At 32.5% G+C, this 24,449-nt stretch overlaps 4 protein-coding genes across 5 annotated transcripts; 3 read left to right on the top strand and 1 right to left on the bottom strand.

Annotated features, from left to right (window-relative positions):
- Nucleotides 1-1,241: 1,241 nt before the first annotated feature.
- Nucleotides 1,242-9,962, top strand: Bma-rgr-1 (Mediator complex subunit rgr-1, putative; the record flags this gene model as incomplete). The annotated part of the gene is made up of 25 exons (XM_043075640.1): nt 1,242-1,378; nt 1,676-1,808; nt 1,889-1,983; nt 2,279-2,357; nt 2,553-2,699; nt 2,899-3,096; nt 3,475-3,656; nt 3,880-3,996; nt 4,122-4,360; nt 4,492-4,579; nt 4,672-4,828; nt 5,083-5,259; nt 5,354-5,520; nt 5,597-5,774; nt 5,904-6,074; nt 6,285-6,460; nt 6,753-6,957; nt 7,231-7,391; nt 7,590-7,683; nt 7,860-8,037; nt 8,132-8,395; nt 8,702-8,871; nt 9,202-9,333; nt 9,481-9,569; nt 9,806-9,962. 25 exons carry the CDS (start codon nt 1,242-1,244, stop codon nt 9,960-9,962), a joined length of 3,891 nt encoding a protein of 1,296 aa, XP_042931574.1.
- A 1,631-nt stretch (nt 9,963-11,593) lies between these two features.
- Bm3461 (LD28933p, putative) lies at nt 11,594-12,634 on the top strand (the record flags this gene model as incomplete). Its single annotated transcript, XM_001898387.1, has 3 exons — nt 11,594-11,784; nt 12,059-12,184; nt 12,424-12,634. 3 exons carry the CDS (start codon nt 11,594-11,596, stop codon nt 12,632-12,634), a joined length of 528 nt encoding a protein of 175 aa, XP_001898422.1.
- Nucleotides 12,635-14,250: 1,616 nt separating this feature from the next.
- Nucleotides 14,251-22,501, bottom strand: Bm4769 (ATP-dependent DNA helicase, RecQ family protein; the record flags this gene model as incomplete). 2 transcript variants are annotated; one of them, XM_043075638.1, is made up of 19 exons in its annotated part: nt 14,251-14,382; nt 14,667-14,783; nt 14,915-15,055; nt 15,161-15,322; nt 15,527-15,664; nt 15,822-15,951; nt 16,718-16,920; nt 17,509-17,640; nt 17,869-18,024; nt 18,426-18,572; nt 18,998-19,074; nt 19,187-19,305; nt 19,606-19,792; nt 19,993-20,167; nt 20,532-20,666; nt 21,546-21,658; nt 21,764-21,867; nt 22,021-22,163; nt 22,367-22,501. In XM_043075638.1, 19 exons carry the CDS (start codon nt 22,499-22,501, stop codon nt 14,251-14,253), a joined length of 2,646 nt encoding a protein of 881 aa, XP_042931572.1. The 2 variants fall into 2 exon arrangements, with proteins under 2 accessions (XP_042931572.1, XP_042931573.1); XM_043075639.1 differs by having other exon boundaries at nt 17,878-18,024.
- Nucleotides 22,502-22,975: 474 nt separating this feature from the next.
- On the top strand, nt 22,976-23,283 carry Bm335 (Uncharacterized protein; the record flags this gene model as incomplete). Its single annotated transcript, XM_043075637.1, has 2 exons — nt 22,976-22,987; nt 23,191-23,283. 2 exons carry the CDS (start codon nt 22,976-22,978, stop codon nt 23,281-23,283), a joined length of 105 nt encoding a protein of 34 aa, XP_042931571.1.
- Nucleotides 23,284-24,449: the final 1,166 nt, after the last annotated feature.

Here is a 24,449-nt window from a genome sequence, read left to right as displayed (position 1 = left end):
GTAATGGGCAAGTCACGCCCATCATTCACATTTATATGAATTGCCCTATATCACTATTGAAATTGACGCTTTACGTGACGTTTGCGCTGTTGCCATGCGAAATTAGCGTGGAGAATTGACGTGTTGTGCACAATGTAACATTAACATTTGATTTCAACTTTGTTTCGTAGTGCATTTTGCATTTCCTTTCTTGAATACCATTTAAAGTATATGAAGTACAAGATTGCGTAAGTTTTATAGCGCATTCCAAATAAAGCAGATAGAAAAATTCTGAGAAAATAAGTAATTTTATAGCATTTTACTCGATCTCTGGACCTGTGAATGTATGCATATCTAATTGAGATAACTAAAATGACTAGAGTTCCAAAAAAAAAGAAAAAAAAATATTGCTAGGGATTATTCTTTGTTGTTTTTGCATTTAGCTATTACATAATGTTGCTAATGTTTATATAAGACTTAGTAATTTTTCGTACTGAAAAGTTAAGTTTCAGATCGTTATTGAATTTTCAGTTATGCAATGCAAAATTTCCCTTAGTGATTATTTTCTATAATTTCATCTCCTCAGGAAACTATTTTATTGATTTGGACTGCATTGTGCCAGCAAATTTGCTGCTTCCACGGGAAATTTTAACTAGTACATGATTAATCTCACCTTCTGATGAGATATGCTATCTGATTTTACTGGAGAAATGTTGAAGATTATCAAAAATTAAGGAACTTTCGCATTGCAATTCGAAATTCCTATTACTCCAGTGATTAAAAAGACAACAATAATAGCGAAGTGCTATGAATTGATATATCACGGTAAATATAAAGTTCTTTTCTTCTATCAGTTCCTTGTTTAATGAGTTCTAGGTTGTAATCAGACAATCTAGAAAGATGTGTAGAATGTATTAAAATAAGTTTTATCTAAAGCAGAGAAATCATTGGAGTTCAAAAAATCCACTAAGAATAGTCAAACAAAACTTGAAAATCTTTAGACTTTTTTAAGCTCTGAAAATCAGTCGTATAAACATTCTGGGTAAGGAATATTTCCTAAGCTGGATTTATGACTGTGCGGTGTTACCTTTATCTTTTCTTTCTTTATTAATGAAATGCTGAAGGAAGATCACAACTATTCTTTTGTATGTTATCAAAATGGAAATTGCAAAATAATTAAAAAATTTGAAACCGAAGTAATCTTAAAATAATTTTTACTTAAGGAAATAGTTGTGTTTCTAAGAAATCAGTGGGTGAAAACGATGGACGATGAAGAATATATGAAACCGATGTTACCAACTGTACCGGAAAAATGCGGACCACCGGTGATTCCGTTAGGACATCTGATTGAATTTGCCGTACAGCAAATTTTTCATGAACTTACTGTTCTCTCCGAACTGTAAGTTATCAAGTTTTCATTACACGTCAGGTAGCTTGATTAATTTAAGCTTGCGGAATAATTTTGTTTACAGGAATTTTCTGTCAGTTTCCAATAGTAATAGCTTACGGTTTTAAAAATTAATGTGTATTCAAATGAACCCAATGCTGTATAAGATGGCCAAAACTACATTTTCATACAAGCTGTGCACTTCTGCGAAAAGCCTCTTTACTGCTGATTGAGTGAAATAAATTTCTTTTTTTTTTTTTGAAACGGAGAAAGAACAGAGAATGTAATCACAGATATTTAACATTTCAGATTGCCAAAAAAGCTCGATTCTGATAGAAAAATTAGCATTGTACAATTTGCACATTCAACGCGTGTACTTTTTATCAAACTTCTCGCAGTAGTGAAATGGGTCAAATCGTCAAAGAAATTTGAATCGTGTGCTGTAAGTATTATTTTATTAATTAACGCATTTAATATGTAAATGTTTCGTAGAAAATTTTTCTATATAGACGTATTTTCTAGTCGATCTGCTACTTCCTGGACCAGCAATCACAGTATTTCGTGGATACAGCTGATCGTTTGGTGCAGCTAGCACGAGAGGAGCTTGTTTTTGCCAGGTTGATTTCATCTTAAAGAGATGAATTTGAAAATACTGAAGCATACTAAATTATTTTATGTAGCACGAGGGATATTGTTTTATGTCTTCTCAAATTTTTGTGCACATTGAACGTTTGGAAAATATTTATAAAATTGTGAAAGAAAAAAAAAATATTGATAAAAAAGTTGATATGTAAGTAAAAAGATGTGTTTAATATGAAAACGAAGGAATGTGGAAGCAAAAATTTTATGAAACATTTCAAAAAATCAAAACTACACTCATAGGAATTTATGCTGATGTTTCTTTTTATCAAGGTTGCCAATCTTCCAAGTGGCTTTAGCTGTTGATGTTCTCACAGTTGGGACATTTCCACGACTTCCATTGTGCATAAAGGTAATAATCCTATAATTTGTTATAGGACATTCAGTTCTTTTAAGCATAGTTTTTTGCTGTTTTGTGGAAGACAGAAGACATGTTTTGTTGAAATCAGTATTTAATCACAATCTAGTTCAACGATTTGTTATTTAAATTGCTGAGAAATAGCTTTTATGTCAAAATTACATCTTCCTCAAAAACATCTATTTGCAGAGTCGTTTTATCCCTGATCCACCAATAACATCACGGGAAGAAGCATGTGTCTTAGCTCGACTCAATCAAGTCATACAGTATCGCCTTTCAAGTTACGGGACGAAGCTTTCACCTCGTATATCAAAAACTGTGATTAGAAATGGAATGGTAAATTTTGATATTTATCCTGATTTTGGGAGTTGCAGCATAAGGCTATGTATGAAATGATTTTGTGATACAACTCAAAATCGTTTGCGTAGTCTTGCTATAACAAATGATATCACATTTTTTGTGAAAGTTTTGTTTGGGGTGAAAATTAACTGTGCTATTCAAAAAGTTCTCCAAAAGATTTTAAGAAATTTTATAGGTAACGATGACTGTTAATGGTGAATTTGAAGTGTCACTAACCTTATTGGGTGAGCGGCCAGCTACAAAATGGACTTTGCTGAACATCAAAATATTAGTCGAAGATTATGAAATTGGTTTTGGAACTAAATTGGTCCATCCATTACAAGTCAATATGCTCCATAATGTTTTGCAGTTAAGGATGGATAAAAGTTTAGAGGTTGGTATTTGTTGCGAGTTTGAAGGATTAAATCTAGCATTTCCATCAGTATCCATTTCTAGTGCATAATTGTGAATTTTTTTTTTAGTTTCTGTTAACAGACTTTAGCTTACAGGAGAACCAATTAAGTTGCAAACAATAATTCATAGATAATAATTATCCGGAAAAATCTTTGTAATGAGAAAATCTTACCAATCGGTTCGTATGGCAAAATTAATAGTAGCTGGAGCTTGAATACATGCGAAGTGATAGAATTTTGTTTGTGTAAAATCTCCACTGCATTCAGTTTTAAAGTTTTTTTTTTGGTCTTATTTATACAGCCTCTAAAGAAATTTAAATTGTTGACCCTAGGTCATATTTGTTGCGTGTTTTTTCTAGCCACTTGAAGAAGTATATAATTTGCTCCATTCATTCGCACAAATGTTACAACTGGATGTGTTGTTTTGTCAAGCAACCCAAGTGTTCAGTGGTGACATGTGTCAGTATGCTGCTATTGAACGGTATGATCGGAATATGGGCATTCTTACACTGGCATATTGGCTAAAAAGAACACATAATAGGTACTTGCTTATATTTTAAAATCTGCAAGTTCACGTTTTACTGCTTCCCTTCAGTGTAATAGATTGTCATGAGAGTATTTCGAGAAAAGCTATTCATTAAAATACTGTTTAAGTGCTTCACTAGTTTATTGTTTGTTGCTGCGTTGTTCTTGGGTTTTTGACAACTTTTCATTTTATTGAACAATTTCTACAATTCATTGCAATCCTGTTTATAAATTTTCAGGTACACTTCTCAATACAAGATTAAAATATTTATCGATAAAGAAAATCAACATAATGGTTTACGTGTGCGGCATTTTCCGGTAGGCAAAGGCTTGCCGTATATAGATGATCGCAGTGGGTGAGTTCTGATGAATCTGTAATTTAAGATTAATATGACGTTATCAGTTTGTGCTGTAAGATTATGATAATCTTTTATCAATTTTTTGCACAAAAACGAGTTTTTCAACCATGAATCGTTTATAGAAGGTTATCAATTAATCGTCTGCTATCCGAAACAGTTGGTGTTCGTTGCCGTGAACGACTTCTGCGTATCCGTGAGAGGCTTGGTTTGCTGAAACCACCAGTTATTGTATCACTTACCGGTAGAGCTGCTCCCACACTCACTTATCCATTATTAGGAGCCCAGTCACATGCTGACGAAATGCTCGTTGTATCAGTTAATGATTTTTCTGGAAATGTGATTGCAGTTGTGCGAGCATTAGGTAGACTTCTGAATTTCTTCGAAAGAGTATTTTCTAATGTTGTTCGAATATGAATTTTATATCCCGTGACATTTAAATAAGTAAAAGAGAGAATTCCAAGTCTTCATTTTTGGATTCTCTTGTAATTTTAGGATCATGCACAGAGCTTCGAGAGTTGGAACAGCTTATCGACGATCGTGTACCTTTGCAAACAATCACAGATAAGATGGAGAGGCTAAGGTATTTTATTGGACTCATATAACATGCCAGATTCAGGATTTTAAGATTTGTTGACTTGTTTGTTAAAGTGGAAAACACTGAACGTTTTACAGAATTTTATTAATGTTGGAACGGTATCGTAAAGCGGTTGCACCTCTCCCGGTCCGGATTGTTCCAGAAAACGTCTTTTGCGCTCGTCTATCAAGTTTGCCAGAACTTCCGCCTGATAGGATATGCCTTCAGTTTATCAAAGAGGAAATGTATTATCTTGTAAGCGTTTTGTTGCTCTTCAGGTGTAATTTATGCACTTATGATTCAATTATTGTTATTTCATTATCGAAGGAATATTTTACAGGACTAAAATATGAGAATTATTTATACTTTTAAAAAGCGCTGGACAATTGTGGAGATATTTATAATATCATGGCTGAATATAAAATATTGATAGACATTATAACAAAAACTCACCTATATATACTAACACGTTTAATTTTCGAAGATTGTAAATGTTTTAATTTTACCAGATAGTTTCGTTTACTCCTAACGGACAAATTGGAGTAAACATTGATATGTATTTATTGTCAAACGTTGAGCGAAAGCTGAATATGGTGCGATTGCATCCTTCTCAATTGCTGACAACATTACCGGAGTCAAGTTTCTTAAGTGGGAAAAGTGACGATGATTTGGAACCTCCCACGAAGGTATTGCCAATATTTACATGGGTTTTCTTGACTTGATCTTAGAAAATGAAAACTTTTTCTTTAATCATATAAACTCCCACAAGCTGTGTTTTAGCGGCGCCGTTGGTTAGGTGACAAAAGATTGCTAACATCAGCCGTAGCAACTTTGGATGATCGACTGGCATTTATGAGGATTTGTGAAGAACTCGAGCGCCGTAATGTGAAGTATAAGCCTCTTACTGTGGAACCAACAGTTGGTGGCCTAATTTTGCATATAACAGAGTAACTTTTTCTGTTTCTAAATTTTGGTTCATTTTTAGTTTTCGAAATTATGTTTAAATTAGGTTTTCTTTTTCAGCTTTTCTGAAGCCATACCCGCAGGATCCGATGATTTCTTTTCATCCGTGATTAACTGTTGCCTTCGACTGGATACAAGAACTCGAGTTATTTGGCCGTTTGAATGCACTTTGATTAATACGCCATTGGTTGCTGATTTCTATGAGCCCATTATGCATGTTGATTATGAGTCCGCAAAGGTTTCATGATTATCTCCACATTAGAAATCTTTTGATTGGAAAAAGTATCATACTGGAGAAACTTGTTAAGTAAAAAACCATAAACTCAAGTGTCGCTTATTAACTAATAAAATAAAAATGGCTGTTCAGACGAAAACGACGGTTCTGGAGATTCATGGTAGTGGAGGAGTTTCATCACCAAATACGTCGGAGAGTGTTTCAACTCACATGATTGATCGTTTAATCGTTTTTGCACATATGTTTGATCCAGTGAAGGAGTTTGCAGCTGCTTATTATAGTCACTATAATAAGTATTGTAATGTATGCTTTGTTTTTTTTATACAAATTTTAACGTTAGGAAGTGCATAACGTGAACACAAACTTTTCAATGAGAGATCTTTTTCATTTTTAGCTGTAACTAGTAGACGATATTAATGTATAACGAGGATCATTTGGTTCGCACAGTATTTACTCAATTGATTTTGATGTTTCATTTTTATAATTAAATGCTGATAGCCCATTGTATTATAGGTTGTTGCATTCACCTATCATAAACTTGTATTAGCATACGGTTCAAATCGCAATATGTTGATGATGCTTTCATGGAGAACGCAAAAAGCTCCAAACAATAAGCAGTATTTTTATCTTACATTTGGAATTGGACCAAGTCGTGCGACAACAACAGCTGATCTTAGCAATTCCGAAATGTATGATTTTTACATATTTTCTGTCATGAAGCTAATATAACTTTTATGTCTTCTCATTTCTTTCGTTTTCTTCTGCTCATAAAATATTTTTTCTTTTTTGTTCACTTATGATGAATATAAAAAGGAAAATTTTAACAAATTTTACTAATAACCTGTCTTTTAATTGCCTCAGTGTATTGGCATTATGTTTTGTGATTCTTTTAGTGACGCGATATCAAATAGTATTGTTTTCGTTGACTGTGATAAGTCAAGTTATAAATATTGGAATTTATTGTTCAGAAAATAATTGTAGATTGTGGAATCCACACATACTGTTAGCTTCTCGTCTTCAAGAACGATTCAATAAACAACGTTCCCTTATTGGTCTTGTACAATATTTAATTGATTCTGTTGCTCCGCTTTCCGCACTTCATTCATTCACTCGAATTCGACTTCAGTCACTGCGTGCATTTTGTCAGATGATGTGCTATGATGCTGCTTTAGCATTGAGTTTGCAAGTATGCATTTGTTAGTAAATTGGTTGGGAGCTTTCTTAATTTCTCGGTTTTTTTCCATTTCTATCGTCACATCGTGTTATGGATTAGATATGGTAGAGATATCAAAGCGTGGTAACTCTTCGACATTTCTGAAACTATATTACGCTTCTGTTATTTCCACTTTTTTAAACGATATTCAGGACTTATGTGTAAGATATATTTATGCTAACCCAAATTACGAAATGGAGAGGTTTAATTTCGTTATTAACTCAAGAAATAGTTGTTTTCTTCTAGGTCACATTATCAATAGTGGACGAATACAGAATTCGTTTGATTTATGGCCATGTGCATTTGGAATTCTTTTTATTGGGTAATTCGCGTATTGGTTTACGTGACTGTTCACTGGGTTCAGCATGTGCATTCCGTTTGCGCCAGTTCTGTAGTAATTTCTTGAGGTAAGCATTCCTTAATTGTTATAATTAAACATATTTTTATTTTTCTCTTGAATTTACATTCTTCAGTTATGTCTTTTCCAAGTCTCATTCTGCGGGAAAATTGTGGAGATTTATATTGATCCAAAGCGATCTACAGTGCAGTAAATATTATTACTTCATATGCTGCTATCAGTGCAAATCTTCTATGCTTTTTTTTAGTCCTGAACTGCGAAGCGCAAATGAAGAAAAGTCGCCTAGTGCCTTTGCCTGGACAGCTACCAGTTCTGGACCTGGGTCGCTACCATCTCATCAGGTAGTTCATGCTTTTTGTTGTTTAACAACCAGAATTTAAATTTTCGAGGTGTAGTGTTATGCACAACTTTAAATAGCATGAAACGAAGGAAGAGTAAAAGTATTTTCAAAATAATGGATTCCCGACCTGTGTTTTTTTTGTATTTATCTAATTAGTCGTGCAGTTTTCGCTTTCAGATGGTTCGCTCTCCGGCATCGAGAATTGTGTCATCACCAATGTCACATATGTCATTATCGGTTCCACCCTTAGATAGCTTTGGTTCTTCCTTACGATATTCGTCAGACTGTCGCTCGAGGACTCCAATTTTGCTGGACCATGATTCGCTGCATTGCATGACATCCGTTGATGAGTCTGGTGGGTTGCTTCGTATTTTTTGTTGAGTGCTACGTCATATGCCCTGGAATGTGCTTCATCACTAATTATGTGATGCTGTCAACGAATGTTACAGGGAGTTGTGCTCTTGATCAGTATTTGTTTGCATTAGCATACTTATCAAAATTGGGACCAGCCTTAGAAGGATATCGTCGAGAGCATCGTGGATCAGGTGCACATCCAGTCATCCAATTTCGACAATTAATTGCAACTGCAGAAAGTGTTCGATTATCAGTATTGGGTGCTGCACCACCGAATCTAAAACATGAACCATTCTTGGTTAATATGAATATCTATTTGGATGAAGAAACAATGAGTTTAAAAATGAAGTTGGATTTCGGCAAGTTTTTTTCAGCTGACTTATTCTATTATTCGATCAGTTTTTATTGTTGAGAAAAAATATACCATTTTTTATGTTATGTCAGTAAGATGCTCTGTTCTTTTATTTCCTAACAGTTTTTCTGTGCAATGGTAATTGCTTTTCAAAAATTAAAGATGTATTGAGATTAGGATATATAACTTTTATTCATGGTAATATATAGTATACAGAGCGGAAGAGATTTTTATGGAAAGATATACTCTCAAGTAATAATATTTTTTTAAGTAATTGTATAATTCAGAAAATTCAGAATTTTCAAGTTTTTAGATGGTGAAGATATTCCGGCTGATAATGATATCCGTACAGCGGAGCTTTACTTCGTGAGATTTGTTGCTCGATTGGGGAATGAAATTGCTGTAGTTGCATTCGCTAATGCCTGCAGGCTTGCTGCACCGGGTGCATTTTCGGCTATTACTCGTATAATGAGTGTACAAATGGTAAATTATTACATTTGTTTATGGCAATAACTAGCTTTTGCGATATGTGTTCAGAAAGTTTTCTTCCTCATCTTTTTTTTTGTATCACCTAAGAAATCAGGAATTCAAATTTGTGCATTTTATTCGTATATATATATATATATATATATATATATATATATGTATTAAATTTCGGAATATTTAGGATGTACCGGGATAGATGCGGTACTTATCATAACATATAGTATACTTAGACTTTTATGAAAAGATATACTCCGAAGCAATAATATTTTTTTAAGTAATAGCATTTCCTACATTTGAAAAATTAAAAAATTGTTTCTACTCAAATAGAATTGGACCGAAGATACTCCTTGGCGTCCATCAATCCAATTGGTGATGTGGAGCCAGGAAGGATCAGTCCCAAGAGCACGCATTTCACCTGGCATTGTTATTGACCAGACGAATATCAGTGTTCTCATTTTGGTAAGTTCCCTGAATTGAAGAACTTATTAGTTCTTTGAAAGATATGCGTTAGTTGTGTTAGACCTCGAAATGACATAAAATATATGAAGGTCATTAAAAAAATCATTTCTGTATATCATTTATTGTATCAATTTTTAAAACTTTTAGCTTTGTCTAAGACCAGCGCGTCATAATCCGTCAGAAAAAAATGCAGATGCATCGAAACATTTGATACCTCTCATTTACAACACTCAAACGTGAGATTTATGATACTTTTTCTGAAATAACTAGATTTTAAGTTTTAAAAGGTAATCAAAAAATGAAACTGACTTTATTTTCTATATTGAAGGAAATGACAAGTTAAAAAAGTTTCTTATTTTGCTAGTAACTTTAGTTCAAGTTATTTGTTTTGCAAATGAATTCACTGATATCAGTCGTTTCAATCCTTGTTATATCTTCGATTAGTGTCGAGCTTATCACTTAGTTGCTTTAGAAATACCGTAGCTCGACGTAGCAGCGGTGCAGATGATGATGCTAGCAATGCTACAACTGTATTGTCGAATATTTCCGAGCAGTACTCCCTGACAAATGAACCAGCTTTGTGGCCAGCTATCTATTCTCTTGCTCATAATTTTACTGTACAACGATAGCGAGAGCATTTTTGTGGTACCTCTTTCTCAGGTTTAAAAAGCGTCGAGTTTTTCCGGTTATTTCGTATATAGGATTTGCTTCTTTTATTGTGATGTTTCTTAGTATCAAGTGTCTTAAATGGATAGAACGATCCAGAACTGAGTTGGCGATTTCAGTTTTCCATAAATTGAGTAAAAAATTCTTGGGTTTATTAACACCAGTATGAACTTCTAGTATATTTTCTGACAAGTTTACGTATCTAGCGAAGATATGGTAATTACTACACTGTCTTTACAACAGCTTATTTATAATCACTGGTCTTTTCCTCTTCCATTTTTTTGGTTGATCACTAATTCTACCACAGGTTTTCTGGGAAGTTAGCTTAATTTTTAAATTTGGAGAGCCGTTAATCAGGTGAAATCTTTGAAGACAAAAAAATGTCTTCAAATGTTTTGAACATTTCCATTTTCAAAGTTTTGCAGTTGTTTGTGAATGGTTTTTGAAAAACTAGTATTAATGTACATGAAGAAAGTCACTTTTTTAATAAATGCTGAGGTTTCATTATTACTGGTAGAAGAGAAAAACATAGAAATAATCAGTCATAATTTTCGACGACTAATTGCAGTGCATTTTTAGTGATAGTAATTATGAAAAAAAAAAAAAAAAAAACCGAATAAATGAAAATAGTGAGATTTGGTAGTTTTTCAAATAATGGATAATTAATAATGATCTCAAGTTCATGTTTGGTTTACTATTTTCACTTATTCATTTTGTGCATCGTTTTGGAATTTTCGTATTTCATGAATTTGTTTATTATACGTTTGAATTTCTTGTTACTTTTTGATGTTTTTTGCAGGATTACTTCAACTTGTATTTTTGAAAAATGCATTTTTTAAAGCCTTTTTTGACTGCATAAAAAGACTGTTTCATATATCTTCGTAACTTCATCTTTTATTTCGTTGTTTAATCCTTTATTTCAGGATATATTATTTCATACTTTTAGCTTTTGTTTGTATATTTATCAATGAAATCATTCCCTACTACATACAACATATTAAGAGCATCTATCGTTTCGCAGAAGTCTCATTCTTTAACCTTCACTATTTTGTTACTTTCGTTATAAATGTGATTGTTTACAATAATGGTCTATTTAAAGAAAAGAGACAGTTGCAATATCATGAATAAATCTAATATTAAATGCTATTAATAACTTATGTTATTATTAAATTAAATATACTTCATGAAAGTGGACTGTTAAAACTGTGAAAGTATTGATTGACTGATGGGATTTTTTGAGCGAATGTTGATTCAGAAATGGAAATTGATCAGCATGGTGCATTTCATCATTGTACTCTAGATATGGGAAGAGGGATCATTGCATCTCTCCCTCTCATATATTCCTACTTTATTCCACCTGGTTACACATTCCTTTCCAATTTCATTGTTTTGTATAGTATTTACTTACAAAGATTGATTTTTAGGAGCCTGAAATAATTAGGTATTCAAATCAGTTCGACACTCTCCACTCAACTTTGTTGCTTATTTGTTATTAGATTTTTGCTGTGTCGGAATAATGTATGTGTAATAACTTTGAGTTTATGGTTGCTAAATGTATTTTAGATTTATTAACAAAAGGTAACTTCATAATACAATGGGTGCGGCGACGTCTGGACTTCAATCACAAATGCAGCAAGAGCATGATCCAAATGCTGCTTTCCCATGGTGGGTGCGTTTCCTAGCAAAAGGACTTGGAGTACTTGGTGGTTTTGTGGCTATTTTCTTTGCCGTACTTGGCTTAGTTTCATTGTCTGCAACCTGTATCATTGCTGTTCTATTACAACTGTTAGTTACTTTTATTTAGTTACACTTTCATTCAATAATTATTATATTACAGAAGCTATTAATAGATTTTAATTGTTATAAGGTTAATTTTCTATATGACTTACCAAAAGTCTTACACTGGTCTTAATCCTTTTAAGAATTAACCTTTGTTTAATCACGAAATAATTCATGGAGTTTATTTTAAAATTCATAAATGCCTATCAGAGATGTCGTTTTAACATTTCAGTGTCACTTTAAATACTAGTAGATTTCTATAGCTGTTCGTATGTTGCAGAGCGTTTGGTATACTGACGGTAGCATTAGAGGCTCCGTTTTGTTGCATGTTTATCGATTTCATTGAAAAAATTGCCATGTTTTCGGAATCACGAAAATATTGGCAGAAAGGGGCTCTTTACTGTATGTAAGTTTTTAATAAGTTTAATGCATGTTAATTGTCATCTGTTTCAAAGATTCTAAGCGAAAAAGACTATTAATACACGTAGAATGGTTCTTCTCAATACTAACACAAATGGATAATTATTACCTAACATCTTTACAACACCGCTGTTTATTAAAGTACTTTTTTTGAATTTTTTTTGAAAAGAACATTTTTCGATGTTTGTTTTTTTCCTAAAACTATGTACAACTAAAATTTTATAGCATGGGCGTGCTACCAATATTGTTGTGCACTGAGCTAAATACGGTACTTGGTAGTGGAATGATTTTTGCATCGGGCACTGTATATGGTTTCTTGGCACTGGGCAAAAAAGCAGACTTATCATCGATGGGCGGTACCACAGATCCAGCGTGGAATGCTAATGTTAACCAACAACAGACACCGGCATCCTTTGGAAATCCATCTATGGCTTAATTTGATGTGTATTTGGAAAATGATCTCAATTTTTTTATTACATTCAGTAATTTTTTTTTCTGAAGGGACATGACGCTTATCTTCCTGTTTTTCTGATCTAAATTTATAGAAGTAAAAAGTATTAAAATATGTACTAACTGGAAGTTCCACTTTCTTGTAGGTTGTTGGAATTTTGGAAGGAATTCAAGATACAGAAATTATGATTCAGCAAACGTAGTTTAATTTGCATGTTGATCATAATAGTGCGTGATATGATTGGTTGTAATTCCTATTTTTGAACTGCTGGCGTTTTGTGCAATTCTTTCCTTCCGTTATTTTTGTGGCAACACTAGGATGATTCTTCACCTTCTACATATCTTCTCTTCGCTAGGCTCCTTTTCACCCAGCTTGGGTCTTTTCCTTTGACACCAAATCATATTTTTCAGATTCCTTATATGCTATGTCCTAGAAAAGTTCCATTTTGGCATTAAATTATGTTAAGAGTTGCATACTTTTTTGAGCTGCTTCTTCGCCTACTTTGTTTTAATTATTTTGTCTCTTCATTCCAGCGACTGACTAATAAGACGGTCTTTTAAGAATACTAAAACTTGGCGTAATGACTCTATGAGAATTCTCAAAAAGTTCTTTTTTTATTTTATGTGATTAATGATTGTTCTTCATTCCATATGAAATCAGACAGTAAAAAGGCTTGGGTATCACTTTATAAAATTCTTAGTATCCAGGGTTTCTACACCCTAATTTCTAAATGGAATCGTTCTCTAAATCTCAAATTCCTAGGTATCTGTGATTTCTTTTAAAATTATTCTAGGTACTTCAAGAAATTTTAGCTGTGATGTTACTGGAGCATCCGGTATTTTGTACTAGTTTGCCAGCTCATTGCTTCTCAATATTTCCTATTGACCAGTACGTATTTTTAATTATTTGCTGTATTGCTTTTTTTAATGGCTGTCAAATTTTTTATTTAAAGTCTCTTTTGCTTGCATGTTTGATATATCTACCAAGAAAGTAATTTATTCAGACTAATTTTACTCATGTAAAAAAAAAAAAAAAAATAATGCTTTCTGTATGAGAAAGAGGAAGAAGGACATCCATTACTGACAAAAACCTGAGTCGTTTTTTAATGATACGGATGTCCTCATTTGTACATCATTTCGCTGTCCTATATCTTCCCGAGCGCTACACATTTCAAAATGTAAAAGGAATATATAGTGAATGAGGAAGTATATAGCAGTAATGTAAACGAAAGTATTTATTTGAAGAAGTTGCTGGAACAACACATAGGTGAGGATATATACATCTTAGTGAAAAGTTAAGTACAGTTAATGCCGAAAGAGGTTTTAATATCTTTCTGGGTGTGGAATATGATCTAAAAGTAAACGTGACAAAAACAATGCCGGAAAATATCTTCAGAGCAAGGATGAAATGTTGGTTGGCCATTTTTTAGTAATGCTATATCCAATAACTAAACACACTTGGACAAGATGATTACAGTCTCAAAAAGAAAAAAACCTCCGTAACATCAGCAGTGTAAGATATACACAATGTAGAATTTATATAAAGTACCGGATTATATCTTAAAAAGACAAGGTATCTGTGCCCTATGAACCAGAAAGCATTCACCAAAGAGATTTCAAAGTTTTCATTTTCATTGTAAGCAAAACGAAACGTGAAATAGGACTACCAATTTTTACCAATTCATTTGCCGTTATTCCAGCCATTTGAAGCGACTCGTGAAGAATTTGAAACTTCTGGAAATATTTTTTGAACATGAGTAAAAAACATAAATTGTATAACATCGGCTAAGTGGGAGTGCAGATCAGAAAAACTTTAAGGTGATACTGACTGGGTGGGATTTAGGATGGTGAATTTGAGAAATCAATCTTTAGCTTCTTTCTAATCTAAGATCTTCACTTTTACGAATTGCTAATTTACGTGTCGAACAGTTTAAATTCCAATGCCTTTTCATTTTTCAGTTTAGGATTTGTCGAAAGAAATGTATGATACAACTGATAACAAAAATGATAAAACATGCCGTTTCTGGAGTGTCTTCTCGGTAAATAACGTAATCATTAACATTTAAACAATTCACAGCTTCATCATGCTTCACTGTGAAAGTTTTGTAGCGGAAGGTTGCTTCACGTTCCATTCGCTAGAAAAAAACAGTTGTTGTCAACAAAAATAATAGTGCATTTGAACTGTATACCGTTGAACTGAGTAAATACGTTTTTGCATAACCGAGTCCTCTGCATATTTAAAGAATAAAATAATTTGAAAAGATACTTGTATAACTTGTTTCGCTTCTTTAGAACTGCCTACTGCAAGGACATCTGCTGAAATGAGTGAAACGTAGTGTCTTAAAGGCTGATTTCCGGGAAGTGTAATTGGTATTACAGCTAAGTCAGAAAATGTTCGTGCAACAATCTAAAAATAAACATTAGCTAAAAATTTTTTTCATAATGATATCTGTAAATGATAGCTGTTGTATAAAATGAATTACTGTTCTACAAATAATAAAAATTAAATTACCAATGCACCTTCCATGTTGGTACCATTCTTTCGTATACCAACAAAGACCTCTTTACCAGTGTATAGCACATCACTGCCCTCGAGCACAATTTCTTTATTATGTTCGGAAGCTTGTGGTGTTTCTACAACCTGCCAGGCAAGTTGATTAAGCAAGTTGCTAATCTACAAACAATAACTTGTCAATAACGATATGAACTCAGTATTTTGTCATTAATATCCAATCTGACCTTCTATTATTGAATACTATTTTTGCTATCTGCTGTTTACATATTTCATACAGAAATATAAGCAAAATGATTCATGCAAGTGCTGGGAAGAACATTTTGTTTTGAAACTGTAAAAAAACAAAGAAATATATATATATACCTCAAGTAAGCGATTTCCATTTTTCCTTGGACGAGTGATCAAGGCAGTACCATTGATACAAATGGCAGCATCGCCAGTAAACAAACTTTGCTGAATACAACGCTCTTCAGCTGAAAGTTCAATGATATCAACACCAGCCTGAAAAAGAAATTAGTAAATTCACATAAATATTGCATTAAAAAGTTAAGTCTGCATTAGAAGCATTCTGCAAAAGACCATCTTAGAGAAAAGTTACACCACTTTTACAAGTACAAAAGTTTCATCAAAGTGATAGCTATAAGACTTAGATACAAACTTCTCTAAGCGTCTCGCAAAGCTCCTCCATTTGCTTCGCAGCTAAATCCAAATCAATTCTTATTCTCTTTTCCATTTTTACTTTGCTTGGGATGCGAACAACGATAGCATGTGTGTACCGCATATCGATACTGTAACTACAGAATTTAAAATCTCAAAATGCCTTTTTTTTTTTTGAAAATTATAGGACTGACTAATAACAAATCGACCGGAAAACTACATTCATGTCATTTCGATGTTATTCCAGTACTTTTTTAACCTAATATTTTTGAGCGTCTAAACTCTCTCCTAAATCCTAACTAACTCTTGGGTACCGAATCCCACTTCTGATTGATTGTTTCGGCGAGTTCTCCAATTATAAAAAACAGACTCTTTAAACTATTCACAAAGTAATTCTAAACACTGTCCCTCTTATTTGTCACTTTTTTCTTCTTTTGCATTTAAAATTAAGCAAAGAAATTTCACCCTATATTATTTACCAATAGAATTGCTCAGCTATTTATCGATGAAGGGCAGCACTCTTATTAATCTAAATTGCACCTCATACTCTTTCTTTCCTCTTTCTCTCTCTCTCTCTCTTTCCCAACAACGTAGTACAGAATAAAGAACATTTCTGACTTTACCATTTCAACTATATCGTTACTTCAAAAAATTTTTAAGAGTTTCAAAGCACAAAATGACATTGTACGGATTCGTTTATCCTTTAAAAAAATTGATGAAATCTGCGATATAACAAATCCATTTATTCACAACAACAATACCAAACAGAATAGTTTAATAGATTTTACCCAACGATAAAATTCACAGTGCAGCCAATATATTTTTGCAAAAATCAAAAAAAAAACATTCAAGAAAAAAAGAATAGTAAGCATATAATTCTCGATAAGAAACATTTACCTAAGCATAACAACGTCATCTTCATCATCATCATCAATAATTAATGGCCTCTTGCGTGAAAATTTTACTGTTTTCCCACTGCAAATCAATTTTGAAGGAATGGAGAAGGTAATTCGGTGATCAGATCTGTTCTCCATTGCAATGCTCTTTTCGTCTGGTACAACATAGCTAATGATTGAATATGGTGTGAAATGGAAATCTTCCTGAAAAGCGATAATTCCAAAGAAAAAAGAAAACGAATAAACCACTGCCCGTAGTCCTAACATTTTGCAACAACCCATTTTTCGTCAATTTTCCAGATCCATCAGCTTTTTCTAAGAGGTTTTTTTCTACGGTATTTTTCTAAAATGACTATCCAGTAAATAGGTCTTTTTTCTTCTTTTTCATTGTATACATCGCAAGTATCATTCCCACAATTAATCCAGTTATTCTTTTTTGTCATATACTATTTTCACCATTTATTCGACATTAGAAAGAGATTAAAAATTTTCGAAAATACGGTCGAGATTGCTAACATCATTTTGGTAAACAAATTACTAGATATTTGGCTTATTTCTAGAAATAAAGCTATATTTGTAAGGGATAATGATAACTGACTAAGACTATTGCTAATTACTACTTTAATATTCTTATCTCAACTTTTTTCAACATCTGTTTCTACAAAAGACTTTATAAAATCAATAATTTTATCATATAATAAAGTTTTCTTAGTATGCAAAAGACGCCAATTTTTTGAAGCAAAATTTCAGTTATAAAAAAATTGCTAAATATAAACGCTGAACGGAACTCACTTTAAGATATCCATCAAGGATCAATTTTGCAACCAAAAGTTCGATCAGTTCTCTACTTACCGAGCTAACTTTCTTCCAAGTTAACTCTACTAGCTTCATGCCCGTTATACGATTATTATCAGTTTTTTGAGCCTTAAAGTAAAATAAGAAATCTGTAAAAACAAACAAAAAAGACTAATAGAGCAAATCCAAAATAATTATATTCGTTCCTAATTCATAACCAGAAGAACTTCAATTTTAGGCTGATCTAAATTTGACCCATTTCCAGAATGACTATCCCATTTATCATGGCTTTTTTGATCTGTAGTTCTCATAACATGAATTATAATTTTTTTGGAAGGAAGACTACACAATCCATACATTTAGCACCTCTAGCATCTGTCGCCAATAATTGGTCACATCTATACATTCAACAGCATTAGTTTGAGCACATATATCACACATTTTGGAACATAATGATGAATTCCACTCCACATTGAAATGCTCGGCTATAACTGACCGCCGACATTCCGAAGCCTGGAAAAAAACTTAAAAAATACAAATTAAGGAACTTCTGAGAGACAAACAAACAGAATTTAATAAGCAGAAAATTAATCCCTAGTAAAAAAAAAAATAAAAAAAATAATTTTCTTAACAGTGTTTGCAAATGAGATACTAACTGAAAAGCAATCCTTTTATCTCCAAAATTATCGTTAAGATCTGAACGAGTGGAGAATTTCTTTTAAAAGCTAAGAGAAAATCTCCCTCACAAAGACCTGCAGTCCGATCCTCTCATTGTTTTCAACTTAGTAATTCTAACTGGTAACTAGAAAAAACTCACTCTTATTATTCAATACCACATTGTCCAATCTTTTTCTAAACTGCTTTGAACTAGAATAGAACTATCACTTAGATAAACTATGAGAAATAAATTATACCTCAATACAATAAGACAACACAGAATATAAATTCCGCACACCAGTCTTTTCCGTACAAACCATTGTACTTTGCCGAAAGAGATCATTTAAACGATAAAACAAGATACAGTGAGCTTCATTACCATCTCGTCCGACGCGTCCACTTTCCTTAAAAATAGATTAAAATTTAGAGATTCAAACATGGACAAGGACTGACTATGACACTTATAAACTCAATTAACGGCAAATAATATGGATGCACGAGGATAAAAGGAAGCAAAACTTTGTTTATTCCTTCTTTATAACTTATTTTACAGTAACCTTTATCTGGAAAAATAAGAAGCCATTATGTTGAAAGGTACAGTGTACTTACTTGATTATTTGAGAGCTATTTCAAATAATCCAATGCGTTACAACTAGAGTTTAAATCGAGCATAATGAAACGTTTACTGATACTTGACAGTCATAAAATATGTCGTTCTAATTAAACAATGTAGTCATACCACTATCAATTAAATTAAAATTAGGAAATTGAAGATAAATGAAGAAAGTTTGCTTTTTTTTTAACTCAATGCTTTAATTAAAATAAATACTTGGTAGTAGTTCTCCAGCGATTTTGGTAATGAATGATGTATAACGTAACGAACATTAGGCTTATCAATCCCCATACCTAAAAATATTTTTTTAAATTCGAGAGAAACTAAACTGAGAAAACATATTACTGTTACACAAATATGTACAAATTTTAATGCACAATTACCGCTTAAGAAATAAAGACAAACCAAAAGCTACCGTCGCTACAATAACATTAATCCCGCCATTTAACCATTTTTCATGTGTAATGTTCCTTTTACCAGCATCCAAAAAGGCATGATAATGTGACGCTTTTACACCTTTTGCACTGAAAATAAATCAATGTGAATACCAAACAATTTATAAAAAATAACGCATTAGACAAATAAAGTATCTCTTATTCAAAGGAACTTGATTGCATGGAAGACAGATGACAAAAAAACAAAAGAAAATACTTCGTTTGTCACGTATCAGCCTTTCTATTTTCCACTAAATATTTTTTTATGATAATTTGAAAAGCTCCTCAAATTGTTCTGTTTCATAGTAAAATTATAGATAAAGATTGTTAGGAAAGAAGCAAACTTTTAAATATCGGGAGCCAAACAAGAAGTTGAGTACAAAACGCTACCGTAATGATTTTGTAAGTTCCTCACATTCTTTACGCGAAAAGCAATAAATAATTCCACTCAGTCCTGCAAACCGGGTTTTAATTAGCTCCACCAGAATATCCACGAATTCAGCATCTGACGATGGCTTCTGACATACACTGTAATGCAAATTTGGCCGATTGAAACCAGCGCGAAATACCACAGCAGCTACAAAGAGATTCAATTAATGAAACAAAAAGGGAATAAAGTATTTGAAAAACGACCACAGAAAGAGTTCTTTTATAGTTACTATAAAATAAGTTTAAAAGAAATTTTTAGTTAAAATAAGGAACAATGCAGAGACTTGAAACTTCCGAAAAACTAAGCCCATTTAAAAAATTAGTCAGATTAGTCAGAAATCACAAAACCTGGAATCCCTAGCATGTTTTTCACATCGTCAATAACATCAGCAGTAGCGGTTGCAGTTAGTCCAATCAGCGGTACAGCTTGAAATTGACGTTTCAAAACATTAAGAAATTTAAAATCTGGCCGAAAATCATGTCCCCATTGCGAACAGCAGTGTACTTCATCAACCGCAATCAACTAAAATTTATAAAAAAGGTAATTTCACGAATTTAAAATTAAATTAATCTTACATCACGATTATACTATTTAAAAGTCACATTCTATTCAAAAGCTTCAACAGAAGAAATTTCTCATAAAAAGTAAGACGATTCCTTCCATAGTAATGTCCATGTTTCATTTATTAATTCATATTTTCACAAATAAATATAATCTAGAATTAGTCTGCCGACAGTTGAAAAGGTAGAACATAGAATAAATAGTATGGAGAAGTTGAAAGGCTGCTTCGTTTCAACAAGTAAATAATTGAAGAGAACTTAGAAAATACAAAAAAAAAAAAAAAAAAAAATAAATAAAACTGAACTGGCCACACTCAACGACTAACTTTTAATCGTTTCATTTCGTTACATTTTTCCAAACGATTCATAATCCTCTTACTTTTTGCTAATTTTTCAGGCGTGACATAAAGCAAGCGTAGCGATGCCTTTGAATCGGTAAGTGCTGTTTGTATTCGATTTACCTATCAATATATATCAGTTGTTATTTAAAATTTTATTACCACTTTGAAACAGTACTTCCTCCTTATCAAAGCAATAAATCCCAAATAATGAATTCAATTAAAGGATCCAGAAGAGAATAGTTTAAGGTAGCAGTTAAACCCTGTTTACATGTGCAACAAATTATGTTATCTGTTGTATGTTTCTCCGCCTCTCATTTCATCAAACTATATTATTTACGAAATCAAAATCTTTGCTTTGAAAACTAAAATTTTCCTTCATTTCCTACCACTTAATGTTGCCGTTTAATTAGAGAATAAATTAAAGCAAATGGTTAAACAGAGCACCATAAGCGTTCTTCCAAAATATGCAATATTTGGCTACAGATAATTTGTAGCTACAACACCATCAGTGATGTGCTTTAATGAATTTCCAGAAAGTCCCTCCCAGAACACTTGAGAATCTTCGATGCAGTAATCTAATAGAAATTATAAGCCATACAATATAAAATAAATGAACTTTGAGGTTTCACAATCAACACTTAATCTTATCGGAAAAACCACGATTTATAATTTCCAGTTCAAGAGCTTAGACGCCTAAGCTATTAGCTACGGCTGTTTCATTACCATAAATTCTTCTTTGATGTATGACCAAAACTTTTCTATAATATCTATTTCTTGAAGAGACTGAATTAGACATTTTCATCGACTCAACATCGAGGTAGTGTGGTAAGCTTGTTGGCAAACAAAACTCGACTTTTAACTACATAATAAAGATAAAAAAAAGGCCATTACGAATTATAAAATATCCATCTTAGAACTAATTAAGTTTGATGTATTTTTTAGTCAGGCATAAATAAAATTCCTTTCTTAAAAATTTAACGATATAAATCAATTTCTTACCTCTTGTTTCGCAGTGGACTGATTGAGTGTTGCTGCATCAATGCCCAATTTTCTTAATTGGTGTAACTGATCTTCAATAAGAGCTACCAGAGGTGATATAACCAATACGATACCTATAAAAACAAACAGAAAGTGTACAGAGCTTATCAATTTCCTGAATATTGCGTGATAAACTGCATTGTTTAGATATAATTTAAATAAAAAACTGAATACTACACCTTTCATAACAACAGCAGGTAATTGATAGCAAAGACTTTTCCCGCTTCCAGTGCTCATCACCACCAAACAATCCTCCCTCGACAATACTGCATTGATAACAGCTCTAAAGGAAAAATAAGCGATACCCGCTAAAATTAGCTAATTGGGGATGCAAACTTCTGTCATAAACAAGCAACTTTTGTGCAATAACTATGTTGAACAGATTTCCTATTATTAATACTGACATAGAAAATATGAAATTCCGACTAAAAAAAACCTTTGTAAAGGGCGAAAATCACTGAGTTTAAAAATGTCGTGTAATATACGACGACAGTCCTTCATCCACTGAAATTCATCTGAATCCCAAATTCTAAATGAACTTTCATTCTCCACATTTCGCTCAACTATACGCTTTTCGATCTGGAAAAATCGTAGTCTAACAAAAAATATGGACAGTGCAAACGATCTAAATCTCAAAATTTACAACAATTTCTAATCGTCCTAAAAAACCTTCACAATACTGTTTTATTCGCGTGACTGCACTAAACATTAACATATTCGAATGTAACACCTCAGTCCTTTCAGGTAAATACATGCCAGTTTAATAATATACAATAACAAACCTGTGCTTTCCTTTCCAATAAAGTACGCTTCCGCTTTCTCAATGTACATATATCTCCTTCGATCCTTTCTAGTTCTTCATCCAGTTTTGACAATTCCATCGAAAGTTTTGCTCCGAGTGATCCTGTCGCTTCCATTTTCGTTCATTGATAGAGTAATTTATTATCAATAACTGAATACTAGCACAACTCATCACTGATACGGAAAGATACAATTACCACTTTGCTCATCCCTCATCGCTTGGCTTAGCTTCTCATTCAATTCAACACTCAAAACGAACATCGGCCAACAGTAACCGTAAAACACCACCTGCTTCTCTCTTTTCCAGGAGGGAAGAAAATTCGAGACTTTATTCCGATTAGTGATGTTAGATGGGGCACTTAACAAGTGAAATTAATTTTGGAGCTAGAATTTATTTAAGATTATTTTAAATTAAGGGAATGTCAATTACTCTCAGTGAGCCGCGTAACCATTATCGTAAACGACTTCTGTCGAAATCTCAGTGATTATTTTGAGATATACACACAACATCCATCTCTTTATATCTATATCAAATAAGCGAAAATCTAACATAAATTACCTCAACGCCACATTTGAATAGCTTATAGGAGATGGTATCTCAGGTAAACAGACGTTTAAATACTTAAAAATGCTATTTTCGTTTACATGAAAAACATTTTTTTGTTATGCATCAAATCTGTTCTCGGTTTCAATTTCAAGATACAACTTTTGAAATTTGTTCATAGATTTCTGTTATAGGAATAGCATTAAATTTTAAGGCAGTTTTGCTAATAAAAATCTTCCAAAAAATTTTAGAAATTTTCAGATTCAGCGGCAAAATAGTGCAAGTGAAAAGGTCAAACACCAAGCTGTGATGATTTTCATATACCAAGTCAGTGTTTCTACCGGTAATGACTGAAATTTTTGGCTCAAAGATTGATTTTTATCATACTTCTTACTCTACAACCAATAAAAATCACTTTTCTAACTCGATATAATCGTGATCTTTCCATTCGATAACTAATGATAATCGTGGTCTTTCTATTTGATAACTGATGATAATCATGATCCTATTCAATAATTGATGACGATCATGTTCCTTCTAAGTCGGTAGTCGGTGATAATCATGATCTTTCTGTTCGACAATTTATGAATCATGATTTTTCTAACTTGATAATTGGTGATAATCATAGTCCTTCTATTCGATAACTGGTGACGATCATGATCTTTCTAACTCGATAATCGGTGATTATGTGTTTTTTCGATAATTGATGATAATCGTGACCATTTCAACTCAATAATCGCTGATCATCACGACCTTTCCAACTGCATAATCAATACCATCATAATCTTTCTAGAAGTAATAACTCTAGCACACATACTCGACTCAAGATGAAGTTTTTCTTTTTGTGTAACAGAGTGTTAATACTTGTGTATCAGTACTTGTATTATCGGAATAAAATAGGAAATAGTATAAAATAGAAAATAGCAAATAAAAATATAAATAAAAATTACAGAAATGAGAGCGAGATAGAAAGAAAGAAGGACAAATTCATTAAGTTTCAAATTCGTTTTAATTTTAGGTTAGGCGTTTCGAAGCCGTATTCTAAAACGGATGAAATGATTTAAATAATTTTTTGATATCAGTGATTAATGTTATTTCTTTCTTTCCGTTTCATCATTTTATTTCTTTAACTTCTCTCTCTTACCTGTTTCCTTTGAAAAAAGCTAATCAGGGTTTTAGACACTAAAGATTAAACTAATAAGATGGTAAAATTTCAAACCCGAAATGTCAGGTGAAATATACATAAAATCAATTAACATAGCACTGAAGGGCTATGAAGTATACACGTATAAAGAGAGATAACAAGAAGTAGAAGTGCATATGAATGAAAGGAAGTGGATAAGTCAGTCAGGATAACTCCTTATCCCTCCTTAAATAAATTCTCCTCTGAAACTTAAATTCCATCCCGCTGCAGTTATATTACGAAAGTCAATAAATTTGAATACAATTTATGGATGATTACCTGTATAGATAGACATACACTATAAATTAAATAAATAGATGTTCTGATTTACATTATA

Source organism: Brugia malayi, assembly GCF_000002995.4.
Source record: "Brugia malayi strain FR3 genome assembly, contig: Bm_v4_ChrX_scaffold_001, whole genome shotgun sequence".
NCBI classification, from domain to species: domain Eukaryota; kingdom Metazoa; phylum Nematoda; class Chromadorea; order Rhabditida; family Onchocercidae; genus Brugia; species Brugia malayi.
Note: the sequence above shows the minus strand (reverse complement) of the source record. Positions and strands in the feature narration are given on the sequence as shown.